Here is a 20,318-nt window from a genome sequence, read left to right as displayed (position 1 = left end):
TTTATCTTCCTTATGAAAGTAGCTGGTTAAAAGAAAATAGCACTACACAATATTTAAAAATTGTACAAAATTAACTAAAATAAATAGAAAATGATATACTATTTATACTGGTTTTTTTGCCATATAAAGAGACTTTCCTCTGAGATGCTAGTAAAGCATCACTGATTTGTTAAATATTTTTCAGTTATCTACTTACATGGTATTGTCTAGTTCATTCACTAATTTATTAAATATTTTTCAAGTATCTAGTTATATGTTATTGTCTAGTCTCTTATACTGCATTTCTTTTTCAACCTGGGACTTAAAACTATGTATATTATCTTAAGGTTTAAAAATATAAATGTGTCAAAAAATAAATAAATAGATATGTACCTTTTGTGTAAATTGGTTTGGACATATGAGTAAACATCTTCCTTCTGGGTTTTGTCCTATCTCTGCTGGTTACTTCCAGTCATTGGAGGATTTCAAATGTCAGATACAGAAAAAAAGTGATAGAATTTGAAACAGTACCAGAGTGGTTTTTCCAGACAAAATCTCTCAGTGTAGCAGATCTTAAGAAAAGAGTCTAGTGGACCATGTGCTGTGAACAGACCTAAACTAATTTGATTACACACAACTCTTATGTTCACATTGGTAAAAAATGGATGTAAACCACTGACACATTTGAATTGAATGAGGATTATTTATCCCTTCATGACCTTCTTAACCACATTACAATGAAGATAAATCACAGTCCAAATTCGGCCGTGCATACTGTTACAAAACTATATACTGGTAAGGAGATATACACTAATCCATAAACCTCTGTAAGCTCCATGAAGTCTCAGGTCCCCATCCTGTTAGATGTTCCCACATCTACCTTGCTTGAAAAATTTACTGGAATTTTCCCATGTGATAATATTACAGAGGGTGTCAGGTTATGATAAATCCTCCTACCCAGTGGCTGGACACAGGACCTTGTAAAGATCAATCCTAGGGCACCAGGTCTAAGAGTGAAGGTTTTTGACCTTAAGAGATACATAAAAACTGTGGAGTATGAGAGTGGAATGTGATTTTTAAGTGTTTTAGCTAATCTACATCAATTTATTGCTGTTAATTTAACAGATAAGAGCTGATTACTTATATCCATTATGCTGATTAACAAGCCACTAATTTTGCCAGTGAAAGCCCATTTCTGATACTCATTATACTGCTACTCTAGTGTTCATTAAAAGATGGATAATGGAACCCCTTGTAGCAGCTTACCTGGAGTCTGACCTTTCAGGATCAGTGCTACTGACTGCCCCTGCAATGCGGACTCCTGATTAGAGCAGGCAACTGCCTTCCCTGAAGTGACATTGAGACCAGCACATTTATTAGAACACTTTATGATGAAGTTATTTTAAAATAAGTTACATCATATTGTCACCTTTTCTCAAATCAAGAGATGGATTTCACTTTCCAAATATCTGATTTGCCTCATTTTTGTATTAATGGCTGTTAAAGTTTCAAAACTCCTTTAATTTCAATAACCATTACTATCATCTATCTATCTATCTATCTATCTATCTATCTATCTATCTATCATCTATCTATCATGTCAAGGTGTAATCAGTTTGATTAACTCACTCTGAAGTACTTTATACATTTTTCCTTGAGGAAATAAAGCCACCAGGAATTTTCTCATCTCTCCATCATCATAATTTTCAAAGTATCCCCATATTGGTTACTGTTTCCATGGAGTAGATTCCTCCTCTTGAGCTCTAAATCCCACTGTCTCTTTGTGTGTGTGTGTGTGTGTGTGTGTGTGTGTGTGTGTGTGTGTGTGTGTGTGTGAATATATCGTTTATTCAAATGATGTATGGGCACTGTATTAGTTTCTTATTTCTATGACAAATTATCACAACACAAAATAATTATTTTACAGTTCTGGAAGCCAGAGTTTGAAATGGGTCTCACTGGAAGAAAGTCAAGCTGTCAGCAGGGCTGCATTCCTTCTGGAGGGTCTAGGGGAGAATCCCTCTCCTTGCCTTTTCCAGTTTCTAGAGGCTGTCTGAATTTCTTGGCTCATGACTCCTTCCTCACTCTTTCTTTTTTTTTTTAACATCTTTATTGGAGTATAATTGCTTTACAATGGTGTATTAGTTTCTGCTTTATAACAAAGTGAATCAGTTATACATATACATATGTTCTCATATCTCTTCCCTCTTGCGTCTCCCTCCTTCCCACCCTCCCTATCCCACCCCTCCAGGTGGTCACAAAGCATTGAGCTGATCTCCCTGTGCTATGCGGCTGCTTCCCACTAGCTATCTATTTTATGTTTGGTAGTGTATATATGTCCATGTCACTCTCTCACTTTGTCACAGCTTACCCTTCCCCCTCCCCATATCCTCAAGTCCATTCTCTAGTAGGTCTGTGTCTTTATTCCCACTGTCTCTTATCTTTTCAAAATCTCCACCCTTACAATTGTCCCTCCCTCCCTCCCTCTCTCTCCTCTTCTCTCCTCTCTCCTCTCCCTCTTTCTCTCCTAAAGCATCGTTTCTCCCTTTCTCTCCTGGATCAATCATTTTACAAAACTATTGATATACAAAAATGTTTTTTTTTAACTCCCCCAATTTTTCTGCTACCTTTAAACGTCAATCATGTTCTCAAATTAGCATTTTAAAATAAATATTTTTCATTCAAAACTAGTAGAATCCAAAAGAGGATTCAGGCATTGCTTGGGAGATGGTGCTAGACAGCATCAAAGGTTAATTTCTAACCCTGACTCTGTTTCCATGATGAGGTGGTACCTAATATGGGAACCAAAGTTACAGTCTATGCATTAGGGTGACACAGAATAACTCATTCATTCAACTGCTGGTGAATATAAATTGGTAAAATCATTCTGAAAAGAAAAAAAAAAATGACGATATGAATTAAATGCCTTAAAGATGTCCAAACATCAATTTGGACCCAGAATTTCCACTTCTAGGGACTTTCCCCGAGGAAATAATTAAGAAAGTGAGCAAACATCATTTACAAGATATTCTCTTGCAGGAGGTTAGTAGGTAGTTGTAACTCCCAACTTTGAAAAAGCCCTCCCTCAACTCCATGTCCCTAACCAACTATTATCCCATTTCCTTCTTTCCTTTAATGGCAAAAATATCTGAAGGAAACATTTCACTTCCTGACTCCAAGTCTCTCATCAGCTCATTCTTACAAGACCTTGTTTCCTGCTACTTTACCGAGCTCTGTCTTGGCAGGGTTATTGAAAACTTCCATGTTTCCAAATGCAATATTAAGATGTCTGTTCTTTTCTTGATCCCTCAGTGGTACTCTGTGTAGGTGAAAACTTTTGCTTGTTTGGAATACTTTCTTCTCTTACTTTTCAAGACTCTACCCTCACCTGAATTCCCTTCTTTCTCATAGGTCACTCCTTCCCTGTTTCCTCTTCTGAATGTCTGTTAGCTACAGAGTTTGAGCTCAGTCCTGGACGTCTTTCTCTTACCTACAAACCCTCTCTCAAGCAGCCTCTTATGTAGTCTCAAGGCTTTAAAGATATGTATGTTGCTGGCTCTCAAATTCATGCTCCAATCATGACTTAACTCCGAATTTCCATTACTACTCTACTTGATATTCTCCATTAGGATGGCTAACATAGACTTAATCTAAATCTAAAATATGCAAAACAGAACTCTTGATTTCTTGCCATAAGCCTGTTCCTTATTTCAATATTAGCTTCACAGCCTCTCTATGGTTCAGGCCAAAATCCTAGTGAGACACCCTTAATTCCTCTTTTTCCTCATTCTCCAAACTCAATCCAAGAGCTAGTCCCATTTGCTTTGCCTCCAAATTATGTTCATCCACTTCTCTCCATCCTCATCAGTATCATGGAAACCCTTTAGCCAGCACAACAGAAGTGACGAGGACAAAGATTATGGAAGAGAGATTTTGGATAAGGTCTTATAGGTCATTGTAAGAAGTTTGGTTTTATTTTAAATTTGATGGGGAATAACTTGAGGATTTTAAGCAAAGGGTGACACAATGTAGATTTTAAAAGATCTCACTAAATGCTGTTCAGGGGTTGAGGGATACACTGGAGTGGGGAAGAGTGGAGGAAGGGAGTGGACTGCGTTTCTGCATTGTGTAGAAGTTGATGCTTCACTTTGTTAGCACCTTGGCCAGACTCCAGTGAACAGATTATGGTGTTTGTTCAAGAGGCCAACTCTCAAGTGAGATTACAGCAAACGTTGTTTCTTATAGCCAACTCTGACTTGATATTAAAGAGGGAAGACCAAGAAATGGAACTTTTGCTAACACTAGACATAGTACTAATGATCTTGGGTGGGCACAGTGATAACATTCTCTTTACTTCAAAATTAATAGCTGGGGTACAGGTTAGAGAAGGGACAGCCTTTTTTTCCTTAGGACCTTTGTGATTTCTCATCCCTTTATCTATGTAACTGGTATGCTGGACAAGCAACATTCATCGGTTTTGATTAAAAACCAGGTTTGAGAACATATATATGTATAACTGAATCACTTTGCTGTACAGCAGAAATTAACCCAACATTGTAAATCAACTATACTTCAGTATAAATTTTTAAAAATCAGCTTTGATTTTGCCCCTTATCTCCTTTAGAACTAGTCAAGGAAGTACTTCTCTTGACTTTGAATAAAATTTGAATTGTTGCATGAATTTTCTGTTGCTTTCTTAGGTAGTAAAAATTCCGGGGTCTTTGTAAGTTACAAACATAGAAAGTCATTTACAAAAAGTGTTTAATCCTGGGTAGTAATTAAAACTCTGAACTTGATTTAAAGTTAAATCTTTCCCCTCCCCTGTGGTTCAGGAGAGAGGTGGTTTCCTTCTCTCTTCTCGCGAGAGTGGAATGTCAAAAATCCATGGAAAAGAGGTGGATAGGTGCAAATACAAGGAGATTTTTAGATTCATTAAGCAAAAGATTGAACTGTGAGAACACAGTGCATGCTGAAGAGGGGCACTTGTAAAATATTTCCTGTGAAACAATTTTTGGAAAAATCGGAGGATAGCTAATTTGTAAGTGGCTTTTGTGACATTGTGGCTGGTGGTTAAGCCAGGTCCCTTGGAATGCTTTCTAAACATGTAGATTTCCTCCTATGATTGTATGAATAAAAAGTTAGAATTCATTTTATTTAACTAGGGGCCATTGTTGTGATCTATCAGTGACATGTCTCCGTCAAAAAAGTTTTCACATGACAAAGGAGTGAATTTTGCTACCTTTGCTAGTTCAGCATGAATTTAAATTTGTGTAAGTTATATTTTCAAAAGGGATTTAATTTGTAGCCAGGGTATTATTTTCACCATATTTTACTGATTGGTTTTCATATAATGATAATTCACCATTCATCTCTTTGGAGTAGTTTATAGAGTCTGGTAAAATAGCAACGAGTTTTGGTTAATGGTTGAGAAACATTTGGACTTGGAACACAAAGGACTGGAACCATATAAATTTTTCTCCTGATCTAAATTTTGAAGAAAAAATAGAGTTAAAAAAAAAATAGAGTTTATCTTTGTAAGGTGAATTCACTGAAATAGCTTTATATTTTGGTCCAACACTTTGAGCTCCTTCCTCTAAGCATATGTAATTAATCATATTTACATATGAGAGTTGATTAGATTTTTAAGATAAGAAATGCCATAAATTAATTCAAACACTGTTTTACTGCTTACTTACTTGAATACATTATTTTTTTGAGTGCGTTTAGTGATCAATACCTCAGTAATCTAGTTTTTATGCTTTACAAATCCTCTCAGTTGGAACAAATACACAATGTAAAGATAGAAGCTTATGGAACAAGCCCATAAGCATTCGATATACAAACCTTGACACAAACCCTATGTGGATTTCCTTCAGATGGGCACCAAATTTTTTTGCATATTTGAAAAAACTAAATACAATTTTAATTTACTTATTACTCAATTTAGAATTTTGATTTGTTTACATGGTATGTTGACAGGTTGCCACAGAGATGGTCAACGTTATGAAGAAGGATCAGTAATTAAAGAAAACTGCAATTCCTGGTAATGAATTTAAGTGGCACAGAACTGAATTCTACTGTCTGTGTATGTTTTCTTCAAAGGAACATTTGTGAAACAAAGCATATATTTAAATACAGATAGAATCATAAGTCATAAGATATCACATACCCATAGTTTTTATAAGTATATTTAATTTTAATAAGTGTTTAAAAGCTAATCATGAATATTTCTTTTAACGTTTGAGTTTGGTGTTTGTGACAGTGGCCTGCTTTCACAAACCTCTTAATTTTAAACATTCTGGTATACTACAGGAAAATCACGTGTTCTTGAACACAGTAACTATATATAAAACAAAGCTGCCTTGAAATTGATTATCCTGCAAAAAATTTACAATTACAAATGTGTCGAATCTACTGTCTCCATTGTCTTATGTTTTCAAACTCCAATGACTCAGTGATCATTTCATTTATTAATTGCCTGAAGTGGAAGATGTTGAGTGGTAGCTAATGCACGTGTTGTGATTTATTTTTGCCAAGAATTAAATAGTCATATGGTTAACATTAGTCAAAAATATCTTTTATGCCTTAACAAGGTGCAACTCTGGTTACTAATTTTATAAGTATACTCCCTAAAGACCAGGCCACTTTCATAACTTTTGTATCTTTACAGCACATGCTCAGGACAGCAATGGAAATGTTCCCAGCACGTATGCCTTGTTCAACCAGGATTAATTGAACATGTCAATAAAGGAGACTATGGGTGAGAGAAATCTTGCTTTCTAGGCTTTTTGGCGCCTCCCCCCCTCATTGCCCCTCAGGTTTCAAACAATGTATTTCCTATTATTTCCTTCTAAAAATTATCATTCTTTCAAAAACAAAAAAAAGAGTGGGTGAGAAATGGGGAGGGTGGTAGAAAGGCATGTGAAATTGGAATGAACAGAGGGGAACATTAAATGATTAAAATTAAAATGCACAGAGGAAATATAGAGCATAGTCTTAAATTGTTTAGGAAGGAGCAGTGTCAAGGTGTGAGTGAGGCTAGTAGGGGGAGCTTTAGTTTAAATAAGTATTCAGGCAAAATCAGGAAGTAGGCAAACAGGTTCATTCATGTTCATCATCTTTCCTTCTGGTGCTGCCCTGACCCAGCCAATCATATGCTCATCTAACCTGGGTAGACTCCGACCTTCAGAAAGCAGTATTTTATCTCGATGATCCCCCAAACGACCAGTCCATCTAGACAGCATCATCGACATGACTGATATCTAGCCAATTTCACTCACGGTTTAGTAAAAAGACTGGTTGAGCCATTTTACTTTGCTAATAAACAGAAACTTGAACTGATTGACACTTAAAGGAAGTAACTGTTTGATGCGCTCTGATAGATTAATAAATTAAGTCACTTTTCCACTTACATAGAGGGAATTAGGTGTAAGTGCTGACACTGGCTTTCTTTACTGAACTGAAGGGAGAAGGGATGGGCCAGCTGTTTTCTGCTTCAGGATTTCTCCACTGTCACTGATCAAATTTCTATACACTCTTGAAAACATTTTCTACCTCAGGAAAAGATTTCACATGAGAAGACCTATTGTCAAGCAACTATAAAAGTGAAGTCATCCTGAAATGCATTTTTAAAACATAGAAATAATCACTTCTTGCTACACCTAAGGCATATGTTTCCCAGGACAGTGGGGACACTAATTTTCGATGCAACCAGAGTATTTTCTTGGAAGACACAAAAGACACTTGGAAGTCACATTTATTGATATTAATATTCTTAACCCATTCTCAACTCCTCTGTGTGTGTGTATGTGTTTTGACAATATTTTAGGTGATAATATGATGACATTTTAAGTATTTCTAGGGAAAAACAATTATTTTCTATGGCTAAGTGATATTTAAATCATTAAAAGGACATGAGAGTATGTGTCATCATGAGAGATTATCTGAATCAGGTTCCTAAAAGGATTCAAATGCTTGAGCTAACAAGCACACACTTCCAAGAAGCCAAGATAAGCAGGCAAGCTTTCCACTGTAACAGAACCCAGGAGAAACCACAGTCTAAAGCAATGTGGAAAGAAAGTCATATAAGAGTACAGATCTGTTGGGAATGCTGCCTTCCTTGGAAGGAAGAATTTTCTTTCCATCATTTGTTTATTCTGAGAGTACTCTAGGTCAATTTAAGAGGCACAGAATTTGCCTTTTAGTAGCAAACATAGATGACTTGAAAAAAAAAAGGTGAAGTAAAATTGCAGCAAAAGAAAATATACTCAGATCAAAGAAAAAAGTTAAGTAAAAGAGACAAAGTATGAAGAAAAGGAGTAAAACTAAAATTATTTACCAGGGAACAACAAGAGGGAGTGTAGAAAGTCCTTGAATTTAAAAGAAAGTTCTAGGGCTTCCCTGGTGGCACAGTGGTTGAGAGTCTGCCTGCCGATGCAGGGGACACGGGTTCGTGCCCCGGTCTGGGAGGATCCAACATGCTGCTGAGTGGCTGGGCCCATGAGCCATGGCCACTGAGCCTGCGCGTCCGGAGCCTGTGCTCCGCAGCGGGAGAGGCCACAACAGTGAGAGGCCCGCGTAACGCAAAAAAAAGAAAAAAAAAAAGAAAAAAAGAAAGTTCTAATTCTCAGATATTTACTGTTCCTGATGTTCAAGTTGTTTTCATGTATGAAAACAGAGTCATATTATAGCATTCAATGTCTATTTTAAGCGCTTTTTAAAATAGCCTACATACAAATATATACAGCCTTTGCTTTCTGGCATCTTGGTAGTATTTAGATCCAAATCTTTATTCATTCTGCATAGCCCACTTCAGTGCTTATTTATTCCCTGTATTATGTTGTAATGCAATTAATATTAACAAAACATGTGTTTCCCTTTTGGCACTGCTGAGGATACAAATAAATAAGTTCTTAGAGGAATTTACAATCTAGCTGAGGAATCCACATATCATAACTTTGTAAAAGGATTTCTAGTGATAGGGCAGTTATAAGTGGCAAGTTAGTAGCACAAATAATAATCAGCAAGTTAGTGGAACAAAGGGAGAGAGAGAACAGTCTCAGTTTATCAGATGCTGTGAAACAAACCACTTCAGAATTTAGCGTCCTGAAAGCACAAGCTTTTTATTTGTTCATACCGGCAATTTGGGATGGACTTAGCTGAACCTCTTTTCGTGGTCTCTCCTGGGGTTACTCATGTGTCCACAGACATCTAGGGCCTCAGCTGGGGCTGCATTGTCCAGATGGCCCCCTGCCCATTTCTGGTAGTTGGTGCTGGTTGTTGGGGGGCCCATGTGCCTCCAGCAGGACAGCCTTGGTTTCTTCACATAATGACAGTGTTCAAGCAGGACATGAGTGGAGGGTGGAAATGGCCTCAGGTGAGGCCAAAGCTTGAAATTTGCACATTGTCAATTTCACTGCTTTCTACTAGGCAAAGCAAGCTACCAGGCCAGCTCACATTCAACGGTTGGAAAAATGAACTCCATCTCTTGATGGAAAGAGCTACAAAGAATTTGTACCCATTTTTAATCCATCCTATCTCTAACCCTGATTTTTCTTATGAACTCAAAGTCTATAGACTATCTATTGAGTAAGTTGACTTTGATTTCGTACTGATTTCTCAAAGTCAAAAATACTCCAAACCAAAAGGATTAACCTTTTGACTTGTCCTTGGTTACTGGCATCCCCCACTACCATGTCAACTAAGCCAGAAAATCTGAAGTTAGTTTGAGGCTTCTTTCCTCTTCACTCTCAGTCACTACACTCTTGTAATCTTCACAAAGTTTACTTTAGAAATGTATTTCCTTTATTCTTATGCTATATTCTAGTGCATTTCTTTATCAAGCCTAGTTTGAAATGACCTGACTTTACTCTCTGGTTCCAGTCTGACCAAGTTCCAACCAATCCTTTATACTTTCATGGTTATCCTTCTAAAACAAAGCTTTGATTCTGCCACTCAGGTTCTTAAAAAGTCTTCAATGACACTCCATTGCTTTAGAATATAATTTTACTCCTCAGCATAAATAACAATCTGTCCCAAATGCTTCACTCCCTCATCTTTTACACTCTTTCCAACCCCTGTCTCTCTGCTCGCTCTCAGAGTTTAAGTGTTCTACTTATCTGCTATTCCCTAAATGTTATTCCAAATTTCAAACCTGCTTTGCTCCAGAGTTGCCTTTATTTAGAATAAATTATCTCTTCTCTCACATCTGGCTGTCTAATTCATTCTCATCCTTCCAGGCTGAGCACTAAAAAGTCACTTTCTATAACAGATTCTTCTAACTCCTTCAGGAAGAGTTATGGTTCAGTCCTCTACTCTGATCAGATTTTGACCTACCGCTAAGAAATTATACATACTGAAGTCATTTCCCTCTTTGTAGGCTTTTTTAGAGTATGAGCTTTCTGAAGGTAGAGAAATTTATTTCTATGTTCCCAGTGTTTACTGAAGAATGTGATAGATAAATTAAGAATGTTCAGTAAATGCTAACTTGGGTTAAAAGGAAAGTGATGACAGACATAGAGGACAGACTGGTTGTTGCCAAGGGAGAGGTGGGGTAGGAGAAGGATGGATTGGGAGTTTGGGACTAGCAGAATCAAACTAGTATATATAGGATGGCTAAACAGCAAGGTCCTACTGTATAGCACAGGAACTATATTCAATATCCTGTGATAAAGCATAATGGAAAAGAATATGAAAGAGAATATATGTATATATAACTGAATCACTTTGCTGTACGGCAGAAATTAACACAACATTGTAAATCAAATATACTTCAATTAAAAAAACAAAATGATGAGCCTAGGTCAAAAAGGATGATGCAGAGCAGTGGTGCTATTCATGCTTTTTTGAGCATAAATTATAGTAAATCATACATGTAACTTTATGACCTAGTACACACACACACACACACACACACGCACACACATGCACTTGTACATATACTTAAATGTATATAAATATTACTTACCCTCACTCTGTCCTATAAACTCTAATATTTCCTATTGTTTCTCTTATAGTCTATTTTATCTTTTAAAATACTGATCCTTATTCACTAAATTGAATGATTAATTAAATGGCCCCCAAATGTCTCAATGTTTGAAAACTACTAGTGTAGGGCACCAAAAACATATTTTACTATTGCGTGATTTTGCCTGAGGCTGATCCTGGTGGTCTCTTAAATAAACCTGCAATGCCTAATATATTCAAAAGTTTCTTTATTGAAATTCCCTGGATGATGGAGATTACATTTAAAAATTGTGGCTCAAAGTTGCTTCAAGTTTTATGAACTAACAGATCTTGTAAAAGAAAAGAATTAACTTGCCAGGCATATTTTTGTTTTAATTTTTTTTTTTTTGCGGTACGCGGGCCTCTCACTGTGGTGACCTCTCCCGCTGTGGAGCACAGGCTCCGGACGCGCAGGCTCAGCAGATATGGCTCACGGGCCCAGCCGCTCCGCAGCATGTGAGATCTTCGCGGACCAGGGCACAAACCCGTGTCCCCTGCATCGGCAGGCGGACTCTCAACCACTGTGCCACCAGGGAAGCCCACCAGGCATATTATTGAAAATTGAGTCATATCTTCAATCATTCATAAGAGCCTTTCACACTGTAAACAATTTTGGTGATAAACACAACATGATAGAGTTTAGATTTGCCTTAAGTACTGAAAATATATTGTCCTTAAGTTGTAGCTAATTCAAACAAACAATGATTAAATTACTTTCATCTTTCTCATTTTTCATCTCTTAAGGAATTGTTGTCTTGAAATCTCAACATTAGGTTTTGAAAACAAAGCTTACTTTTTTATGTAAGGGCACAAAATATATCTCTAAAAAAAGGTACTTTTTTGTTATCTAATTTTACATCAGTTGAATTTATATTATATTAATAATGACTAATATTATTGAGCATTTACCACAAATTAACTCATTTAATATATAATAGAATATTTCAATATTTCAATAAAATATTTCAATAAAATTAATTAGTGTTGCTGTAATCTTTTTAAGTATAACTATTTTATCCTCAATTTTTCATGGATACTTGTTTTTACATGGTCAGCTTCTTTTCAAATCTAAATTATAAATAAAACAGATTTCCCAATTTAACCTATAAGTACATTTCTGAACATTCAAGCTTCTTTCTAAAATACATTTAATGACATTTAGAAGAAACTGCATATATTGGCCTTATTATCACTAAAATCCCTTTACTGTATGTGGAGATTCAATATTCTTAAATTTAGTCTATATTAATACAGCCTTAGGTTCCTCATTTGAGACACTAAAATAATTGATATAGACCTACTTTAAGAAGAGTGATATGCTTCCCTATTAGAGTAATGAATAATGCATCATTAATATAATGAATATCTAGCTTTCAGTAACAGTTCCAATTTTGTCAGATTTGCTTCTATATAATTTCAGAAATATAAATGAACATGTAATGATAAAAGTGACATCATGTAACCTGTACCTATTTTTCTCTTTCATTTGTAAGGCAGATGGACAGCCCAGAACTACAGCCAATTCTGGGGAATGACTTTGGAGGAGGGTTTCACATATCGCCTTGGCACCCTGCCACCCAGCCCCTTGCTTCTGAGTATGAATGAAGTGGCAGTAGGTATCCTCTCTGTTTGACTCATGTATGTGTGTGTTTGTATAAGTGTGTTCATAGGTGCATATAAAGCAATTTTAAATAACTAAAATAGTGAGTTTAGTGCTTTCCGAGATAATTTTGTCATATAAATTAAAAAAAACCTTTACCCAAAATGGTTGCTACATCCCCCCAAATTTTCATGTGGACTTTGAAATTTCACTAATATTAATTAGATATAGTTTCCTCTCTTCAGGAATGATTGTGTTCATTTACATTGCTAATCATTGCAGAGAAATTCATGTTTCTGATGATTGGCTTGTCGGTGACCCAATGCTTAAGCAAGTCATTAGTTGTCCTTATTTTTCTTTTTCTAAGTAAACTTAGTTATTTTGTGAATTCATCAAAACAGAGTTTTGACAGCTCTTGGGTACTCCATTATGAAATGAAGATAAAATACATGCCAGTAACTGCAGACAGGTATGCTATGATGACTAGCAGAAGTTTATCCTCAAAAATCCTCACATTTTCCATTTAAAGAACACCTTCAAATTTCCCTGATGAGCTGGCAAACTCCTTCATGAAACTGTCATGTTTTGTAACACCCTCATGTTTCTAATACTATTGTATTGGTTTTCCCTTTCATTTTCAAGTGGTGTTATCTTCTGATAATATGTACCTTGCATAAAGAATCTTCCACCTGTCTAGTTATCACAGATGTCTAACTTAGAGCTGCAGTTTTACCATCCCATTTGTGGTGTCTCTCAGTTGAGATTTTGATTGTATTCAAGGCCTGCTACAAATGCCCAAGGCATTTGTATCATTTTTTTTTTAGATTCCACATATAAGTGATATCATATGATATTTGTCTTTCTCTGTCTGACTTACTTCAAAAACAAACTTTTGGTTACCAAAGGGGAAGGGTAGGAGGGAGGAATAAATTAGGAGTTTGGGATTAACATATGCACACTACTATATACAAAATAGATTATCAACAAAGACCTACTCTATAGCACAGGGAACTATACTCAGTATTCTGTAATAACCTATATGGGAAAAATCTGAAAAAGAATGGATATGTGTATATGGATAAATGAATCACTTTGCTGTATACCTGAAACTAACACAGCACTGTAAATTAACTATACTCCAATATAAACTAAAAATGAAATTAAAAAAAATGTCCAGGGCAGAGAGGCGTTCCCTGGCTGCTGGAGAACTGGCTCTTCCCTCTGCAATGAAGGTGTCAGGTCCTGGCTGCCCGGAAGCTCTCAGCATCTCAGAGCAAGCAGGGCTGTTATTTATGCTGTTGGATGAGTTGTAAATCCACAAGTTCCTCATTAAATGTTCAATGCGCTTTGCTTTCAAAAGGTGTAATCCCCTGACTTATTATTCCAGTTCAAATTCCAGTAGCAGGACCTGCTAAATTATAACTAGTATCAGAAAAGATCATAATAGCTGCCATGTATTGAGTAGTTGTGTGCCAATCACTCTTATCAGCACTTTCATACATTATCTCATCTAATTCCCAGCTTGATGTAGTGGGTACTGTAATTCTCCACATTTTAAAGACAAGAACATTGACACAGAGAGAGGCCAAGTCACACGGAGATGGAGAGGAGAGAAAAGCCACCATAGAATTACTTAAATGGCAGAGTCAGGACTTTAAAAGATCTGCCCCCAAATGGTTCCTAGACTTCCAGTTTAATCAGCTAGCTTTGGCCAGTTCAGGTTCAAAACAGCAAAAAGTCTTTTCATCTTGGAGCCAGAACTAACTTTATGAAATGATCAGCTTAGATATATTTTTGGATTTTTTCCACAATCAGTAAGACATAACATCTTTAGAGGTGTGGCTCATATTCATAGCTTTTATTGACTTACTTATAAGATCAATTGGAAAAGAGTTATTTTTTCTGGCTGTTTACTGTTTCAATTTTGTCCTTATCTATCTGGAAAAAAAGAGACAGAAGTGTTTAGGAAAATAATAAATTCACCCTCTTTATAAGGATTACTCTTTCTCTTGCTTTTAGTGAGGGGTCCCAGTTAGCCAAATACTCATTTGGGTGTCAATATACATTTTTTCTTGATTCTTTCTAACATTTCCTTTTTAAGCTTTATTTTTTTTGCAATTTAGAGTATTTTATATTATAGAGAAAATGAGGTATGTTTCTTTCCCAGGTTGCCACTCACTGTAGCATAGAAAAAGGCAATCTAATTCTAAATCATTTATTGGCTCCTAGGGATTTGTTTGCATAAAAGTGACTATGGTGATATTTAAATGAAAAATCTTAATGGTTAGTACTCTGGGAGAATTTAAATTACCTAGTGCTATGAACTAATGTAATAAAGTAGCTAAGTAATTCCAGGAAAGCAATAAGGAAAATTTGGCTGATCTGTAAGACTTCTGTTACACACAAGGACATAGCTTCCCATTTCTAAGGCACAGTAGCTTGAGGGTTGAGGTCCTTTCAAAAAGTTTCTGAGTGTTTCCCTGGTGGCGCAGTGGTTGAGAGTCCGCCTGCCGATGCAGGGGACGTGGGTTCGTGCCCCGGTCCGGGAAGATCCCACATGCCGCAGAGCGGCTGGTCCCGTGAGCCATGGCCGCTGAGCCTGCGCGTCCGGAGCCTGTGCTCCACAGCGGGAGAGGCCACAACAGTGAGAGGCCCGCGTACGGCAAAAAAAAAAAAAAAAAAAAAAAAAAAAATTCTGAGTGTTGGAGTTGTCCTAATACCTGGTCAGAAGATACCAGAAAATCAGAAATACAACAAGAACTTCAATGAAGAATGTGGGGTCTATATGAACTAAGTTAAACTGGTAGCCACAGGAAGAGCTTAAAAAGTAGATTAATTCTTTGCCTGGTGACTACATAAAAAATACCCTCAATACATCAAATTGCCTCTGAATAGTGAAAATGAATTCTTTTGCGTGGGTATGCTTCTGGATAACTCCCTCCCCTTCAACTTTTCCTCAATTTTTTAAAATACCATTTTCAACATAGGATGGTATATATATATATATATATATATACACACACTTAGGGTAGGCAGTTGCCAACAGTGGGAATGATTTTTCTGAGAAAATTCACTGCATCCCCAGCCTAAAACATCTCCCTTTCCTTGAGCCCATTACCTGGATGAGAACAGAGATTCACCAAATTCTTTATCTTGGGTGGGAAAGATGAGCAATGAGTCATTCCCAGTTCCTGCGAAAGCTCTCCTCTAGCTGGTTCCCTGGCTACATTGCTTGACTTCAGTCACTAGTCACATAATGTGTCTGCTGAACGTACATTAGAAGAATATCAACAGGTCTTATACAAAGAGTTCCATGATTATATAAATATGAAAAAATCTGTTTAATCTGTATGAATTAGTTCAATTCAAATGATTTTTTGTGGAGTGTGATTCATAATAATGAGGAATAGAAATATGTTGATCATGGGAGGTTAGAAAAAACTAACTTAAGGATTTTGGGAGCCTTTCCTGGATGGCAGTCCTATGTGAGGGCAGACAAAAGGAAACAAAAACTTACTGTTTTCTCTGGGTACAAGCAGACTGGATGAGAGGAAGTGAGAAAAAGGGAAAGAAAGAAGGCCAAGAGGGTCCTGCCTAGACCATGCAGCTTCTTGTTTTGTATGAAGATTCGCTTCACCCACTTTAAAATTATGTCTAGTGTCAGGTCAAAAATGCCAGCTGATCAATCTTTGCCTAATTTTTTCCTAAAAGCGTTTTCTTGAGATTGTTCAAAGCAATGCCTTGATTGGACAGCTCTGTTCCAAATTGTTGTACACTAAATATGTTAAGAATGATTAGACGATTCTCTGTCAGTCCATTGAGACTGTGTATTTGCTTGCATAGATTCACAACGGGACTGATGTAGCTCCCTACAGGAAATTCTGCCACTTGAGCCTTTTGTCTCCTTATGGTACAAAACAGGTGATTACACAGTTAAAATCTTATTTCAATATTTCTCAACATTTGTGCCATGGACCACCAATCCTGAAAGATTTGGAGTAAAGGTGTCCCATCTGTGGTCAAATACACTTGTGAAATGGTGTATTGTATCTTTCTTCCGAAGAGGCACACTATTCATTTGTATATTGAGGACACTAAGAACTCTTCCTCCAATGACCTTTTTTCCACCCAGTGTTTCCTAAACCCATGACATCAGAGAACATTTTCTTCTTTGTTTGTTTATAATGACTGTTAATACTTCCCAAGATTTAGATTCCACAGAACACACTTTAGGAGCTGCTAACATAAGCTAAAATATTGAAAGAAAAGTGCTGGAGAGAGCAGAAGTATATTCAGGGCTAAAACAGAACTTAATGTCTCAGAAAGAAAACAATTATTATGACTGTATGCAAAATTGGCATGGGCTGAGGTCCTTTGGAGCCAACAGAAGCATCACAGTTGAAGTCTGTTAATAGGCACATGTAGGCAGTGCGTTTAGTCACGTGGCCCCATTTCACATACCGAGATGGATGTGAGCTCTGCATCCTGTGTGCTTGGCTCTTAGTCTGGCTGAAATGATGGTAGCAGTGGTACCCAGTTCACAGGGCTGTAAGAAGTCCATGAAATGATGAATAAGGAGTGTTTTAGCACACAGACTGTATAGTAGAGCATTAATGAAATGTTATTATATAATATACAAAGTGGTTCTTTCTCCCTTGGATTAAGCTTGGGAAACTAGCAAGTTTCTGAAACAGATAAATTTTGTAAGAGCTAAATTACCCAGAACTTAATCATTTGGAGCATTTTCTTTGATAAAGCAAGGTGTAGCTCTGGGTTTATTGGCCCTGACAGAGATTATATATTTTTGATAACCTGGAAGTTCTTCTACTATGCTCCTAAATCAAATCAAATCAAATCATGTCAAATCAAATCTAATCAAAGCAACCGTTCTGTACCTGATTATTTTTCCAGGAATTTAAATTTGGGAGATAACTTCAAGAGGCTTCCCTGTGTTATATTATATTATAAATACTGCAAACGTTTTTGAATAAAACATACTATTTGCAAACAGAGATAGGGAAATTCAGAGTTCATTTTTCTACTTGGCTTAGTTAAAAAATCTGTTTTTAATAGTTTTGTTGTTCATTTCCCAGGGAGAACAATAAAGTTAACAAAGCTATCACAGATAAATATCGCATCTTAGGTGGAGCTATCAATATTTAGAAATTATTAAAACATTAAGAAGGCTGGTATAGCATTTAAAACCTGTAGCTTTACTATATTATACAGTATCGATTGATGTATGTAAAAATGTTCTCAATTTTTTTTTGTCAGCCTCATAGTTTACTAGTACATCTTTTCCCAGTCACCCAATACAGATTTTAGTGTGTCTAAGTTGGCATTACCAACAAAGAAAAAATAACATCTTTTTCTATTGTTTTCTGGAAGTTAAAGTAAAATTGTATTTTATGTGTTATGTAATAACTTTTAAAACCACTGATCATTGAGACGAGAAAGGGAAATTTATTTCATCGTCTGGATACTTTATCATTATTTAGATAAGACATGGTATTTGATTGACTGGATCTATTTCTCTAGGAAGAATTTGTTTTTTCCTCTCTGAAATATATTTTAGTGATAGTAAGTACTGAGGGATGAAAGGTACCTTTGGAAAAAATCAGAGTGACTACTACCAGCTTTTGTTTTTACCTCTCATAGGTTATTGAAATTTTTTATTTGATTAGTTTTAATTTAATTATTTAATTAAAATTTAATTTAATTAACTAACCTACCTGAACAAACATCTACTTAATATCAATAATGTGTGTCACCCGTGTAAAGCATCTTGTAGAAACCAAAACACTAATTAGAAAAGTGAAAAACACAGTTCTATAGTTATATTCTTAATATATTATTGAACAAAAATGACTATTCTTTTCCATAAAATTGATGTTTAGCTCCATATGAACATGAAGCAAATGGCGTCAGGCTTTTATAATAATTGTATAGCATAGAGTAGGCGCCACTGATGCTACAAAAGAGCATCACAGCCAGATGTTATGGTGGATTCTGTTTAAGTACATACTTCGCTCAGCTCATTTCAGAATCTCCTCTGCTCAGTGGGTAAAGAACCAGGGACAGAATGATTTGTCTCTGAATTAAGAGTCTTAAAATTCAAATAGCATTGAAGCATTTCCTCACGTCTCCTCCAGGTTCTCTCCTTTCTTTCTCTCCTTCTCCAAATAGAACCTCAAACCCTTCAGCAAACTTTAGGAAATACGCACTGGCCTCACTCCTTATCCAGATGAACTTGTGGCAGAATGAATGTCTCATCTGTCAAATCAGTTTCTGAGTTGTCATTTTATTTTCTTTACTAAGGTCTGATGCATAGCACTGTGATGTAATTGAGCATGACTTGACCAATGCCATGGGGCTGAATTGATCACTGCAGGACATATCTTCAAAAAGAAATGTGAAAATTCATTTTTTCCCTTCTCTGGGAACAAAAATTTGGGGCTGTTAAAAGGTAGATTCCTGAGGTGATTTGGTGCGTTGATATAAGGAGCCTGTGTGTTGATATCTCTTCACCAGTGCCGAATAGAAACGCAGAGACAGAGTTTTGGGTGAAGTAGAAAAGAATAGCTTCATTGCTTTGCCAGGCAAAGGGGGCCACAGAGGGCTAATGCCCTCAAAACCGTGTGTCCCGCCCTGGAGGGGGTAGTGAGGAGTCTTACAGTGTTCAAGGAGCAGGGCGTGGTCAGTTTGTAGACATTCTTCTCATTGGTTGGTGGTGAGGTAATTGGGAGTCAGCATTATCAACCTTCCAGCTCCAACCGGTCTGCAGTCTAAGTGCTTGTGGGCAGCATACAGTTAACTTCTTCCACCTGGTAAGGGTTTCAGTATCTGCAAAACAGCTCAAAGGACATGGCTCAGAATATTATCTCTAGTCCTTGAGAAAGAACTAAAGGTCCTCGACTTAGTTTAATGGTTAAAGTATTCTTATTTTGTCTTACTTGACTGTTTCCCTTTCTTTCTGCATTTTGTCACCTCTCTGATTAAATTTATTCTTTGACTAAAGTTTTTCTACAGACAAAAGGCAGGCAGAGGACATGGGTGTGGGTCTATTTTGGAAGACCTCATATGGTCTGGCTTGGTTACATGGACTCCCCAAATTTGGGTCTATCTAATCCATACTGTGGTTCTTGCCAAAGTGCATTCCATGAAACACTAGTCCTCTGATCTGCTTCACAGTAAAACTGATGTGAAATCAAAGGAAAGTAAGTAAAATACCTTGCATTGGGTCATGCACATTAAAAATCACAAACATTATTTTCATTTCTTAGAGACTCTCAGCAGCACTTAGGTAGTTTATAAAAACTACTGCACTGAGGACAAAAATCTATTTAATTGTTAAAACCAGTTTCTCAGAACTGTTTGATTAATCAGCTCCTCTTTTTGTAATTATCTATTACAATTTCTCAGAACTAGTGTTCTAATGAAGTCGTTTTAGGAAATATCAGTTCATCAATCTCCAGAGGCACATTTTCTTCACTTTTTTACAACTCTAAAATTGGGAGGCTTCTTACATTTGATGATGTCCTGGGTTCAATGAAATATGGTATTGCCCTACCATAGCATCTTTTTCTTTTTTTTTTCTTTTGGGAATTATTTCTTTTTTCTTTTTTAACATCTTTTTTGGAATATAATTGCTTTACAATGGTGTGTTAGTTTCTGCTTTATAACAAAGTGAATCAGTTATACATATATGTATGTTCCCATACTCTTCCCTCTTGTG

At 36.4% G+C, this 20,318-nt stretch overlaps 1 protein-coding gene across 1 annotated transcript in view; it reads left to right on the top strand.

Annotated features, from left to right (window-relative positions):
• The window catches only part of TINAG (tubulointerstitial nephritis antigen), a 94,155-nt gene that overhangs the window by 2,529 nt on the left and 71,308 nt on the right, over positions 1–20,318 (top strand). Inside the window, exons 2-4 of the mRNA XM_060164118.1 lie at positions 5,959–6,022; positions 6,650–6,739; positions 12,481–12,595. Of these exons, the coding sequence (XP_060020101.1) occupies positions 5,959–6,022; positions 6,650–6,739; positions 12,481–12,595 (269 nt within the window). The remainder of the gene's footprint in view (positions 1–5,958; positions 6,023–6,649; positions 6,740–12,480; positions 12,596–20,318) is intronic.

This window comes from Lagenorhynchus albirostris, chromosome 10 (assembly GCF_949774975.1).
Source record: "Lagenorhynchus albirostris chromosome 10, mLagAlb1.1, whole genome shotgun sequence".
Lineage (NCBI taxonomy): Eukaryota > Metazoa > Chordata > Mammalia > Artiodactyla > Delphinidae > Lagenorhynchus > Lagenorhynchus albirostris.
Note: the sequence above shows the minus strand (reverse complement) of the source record. Positions and strands in the feature narration are given on the sequence as shown.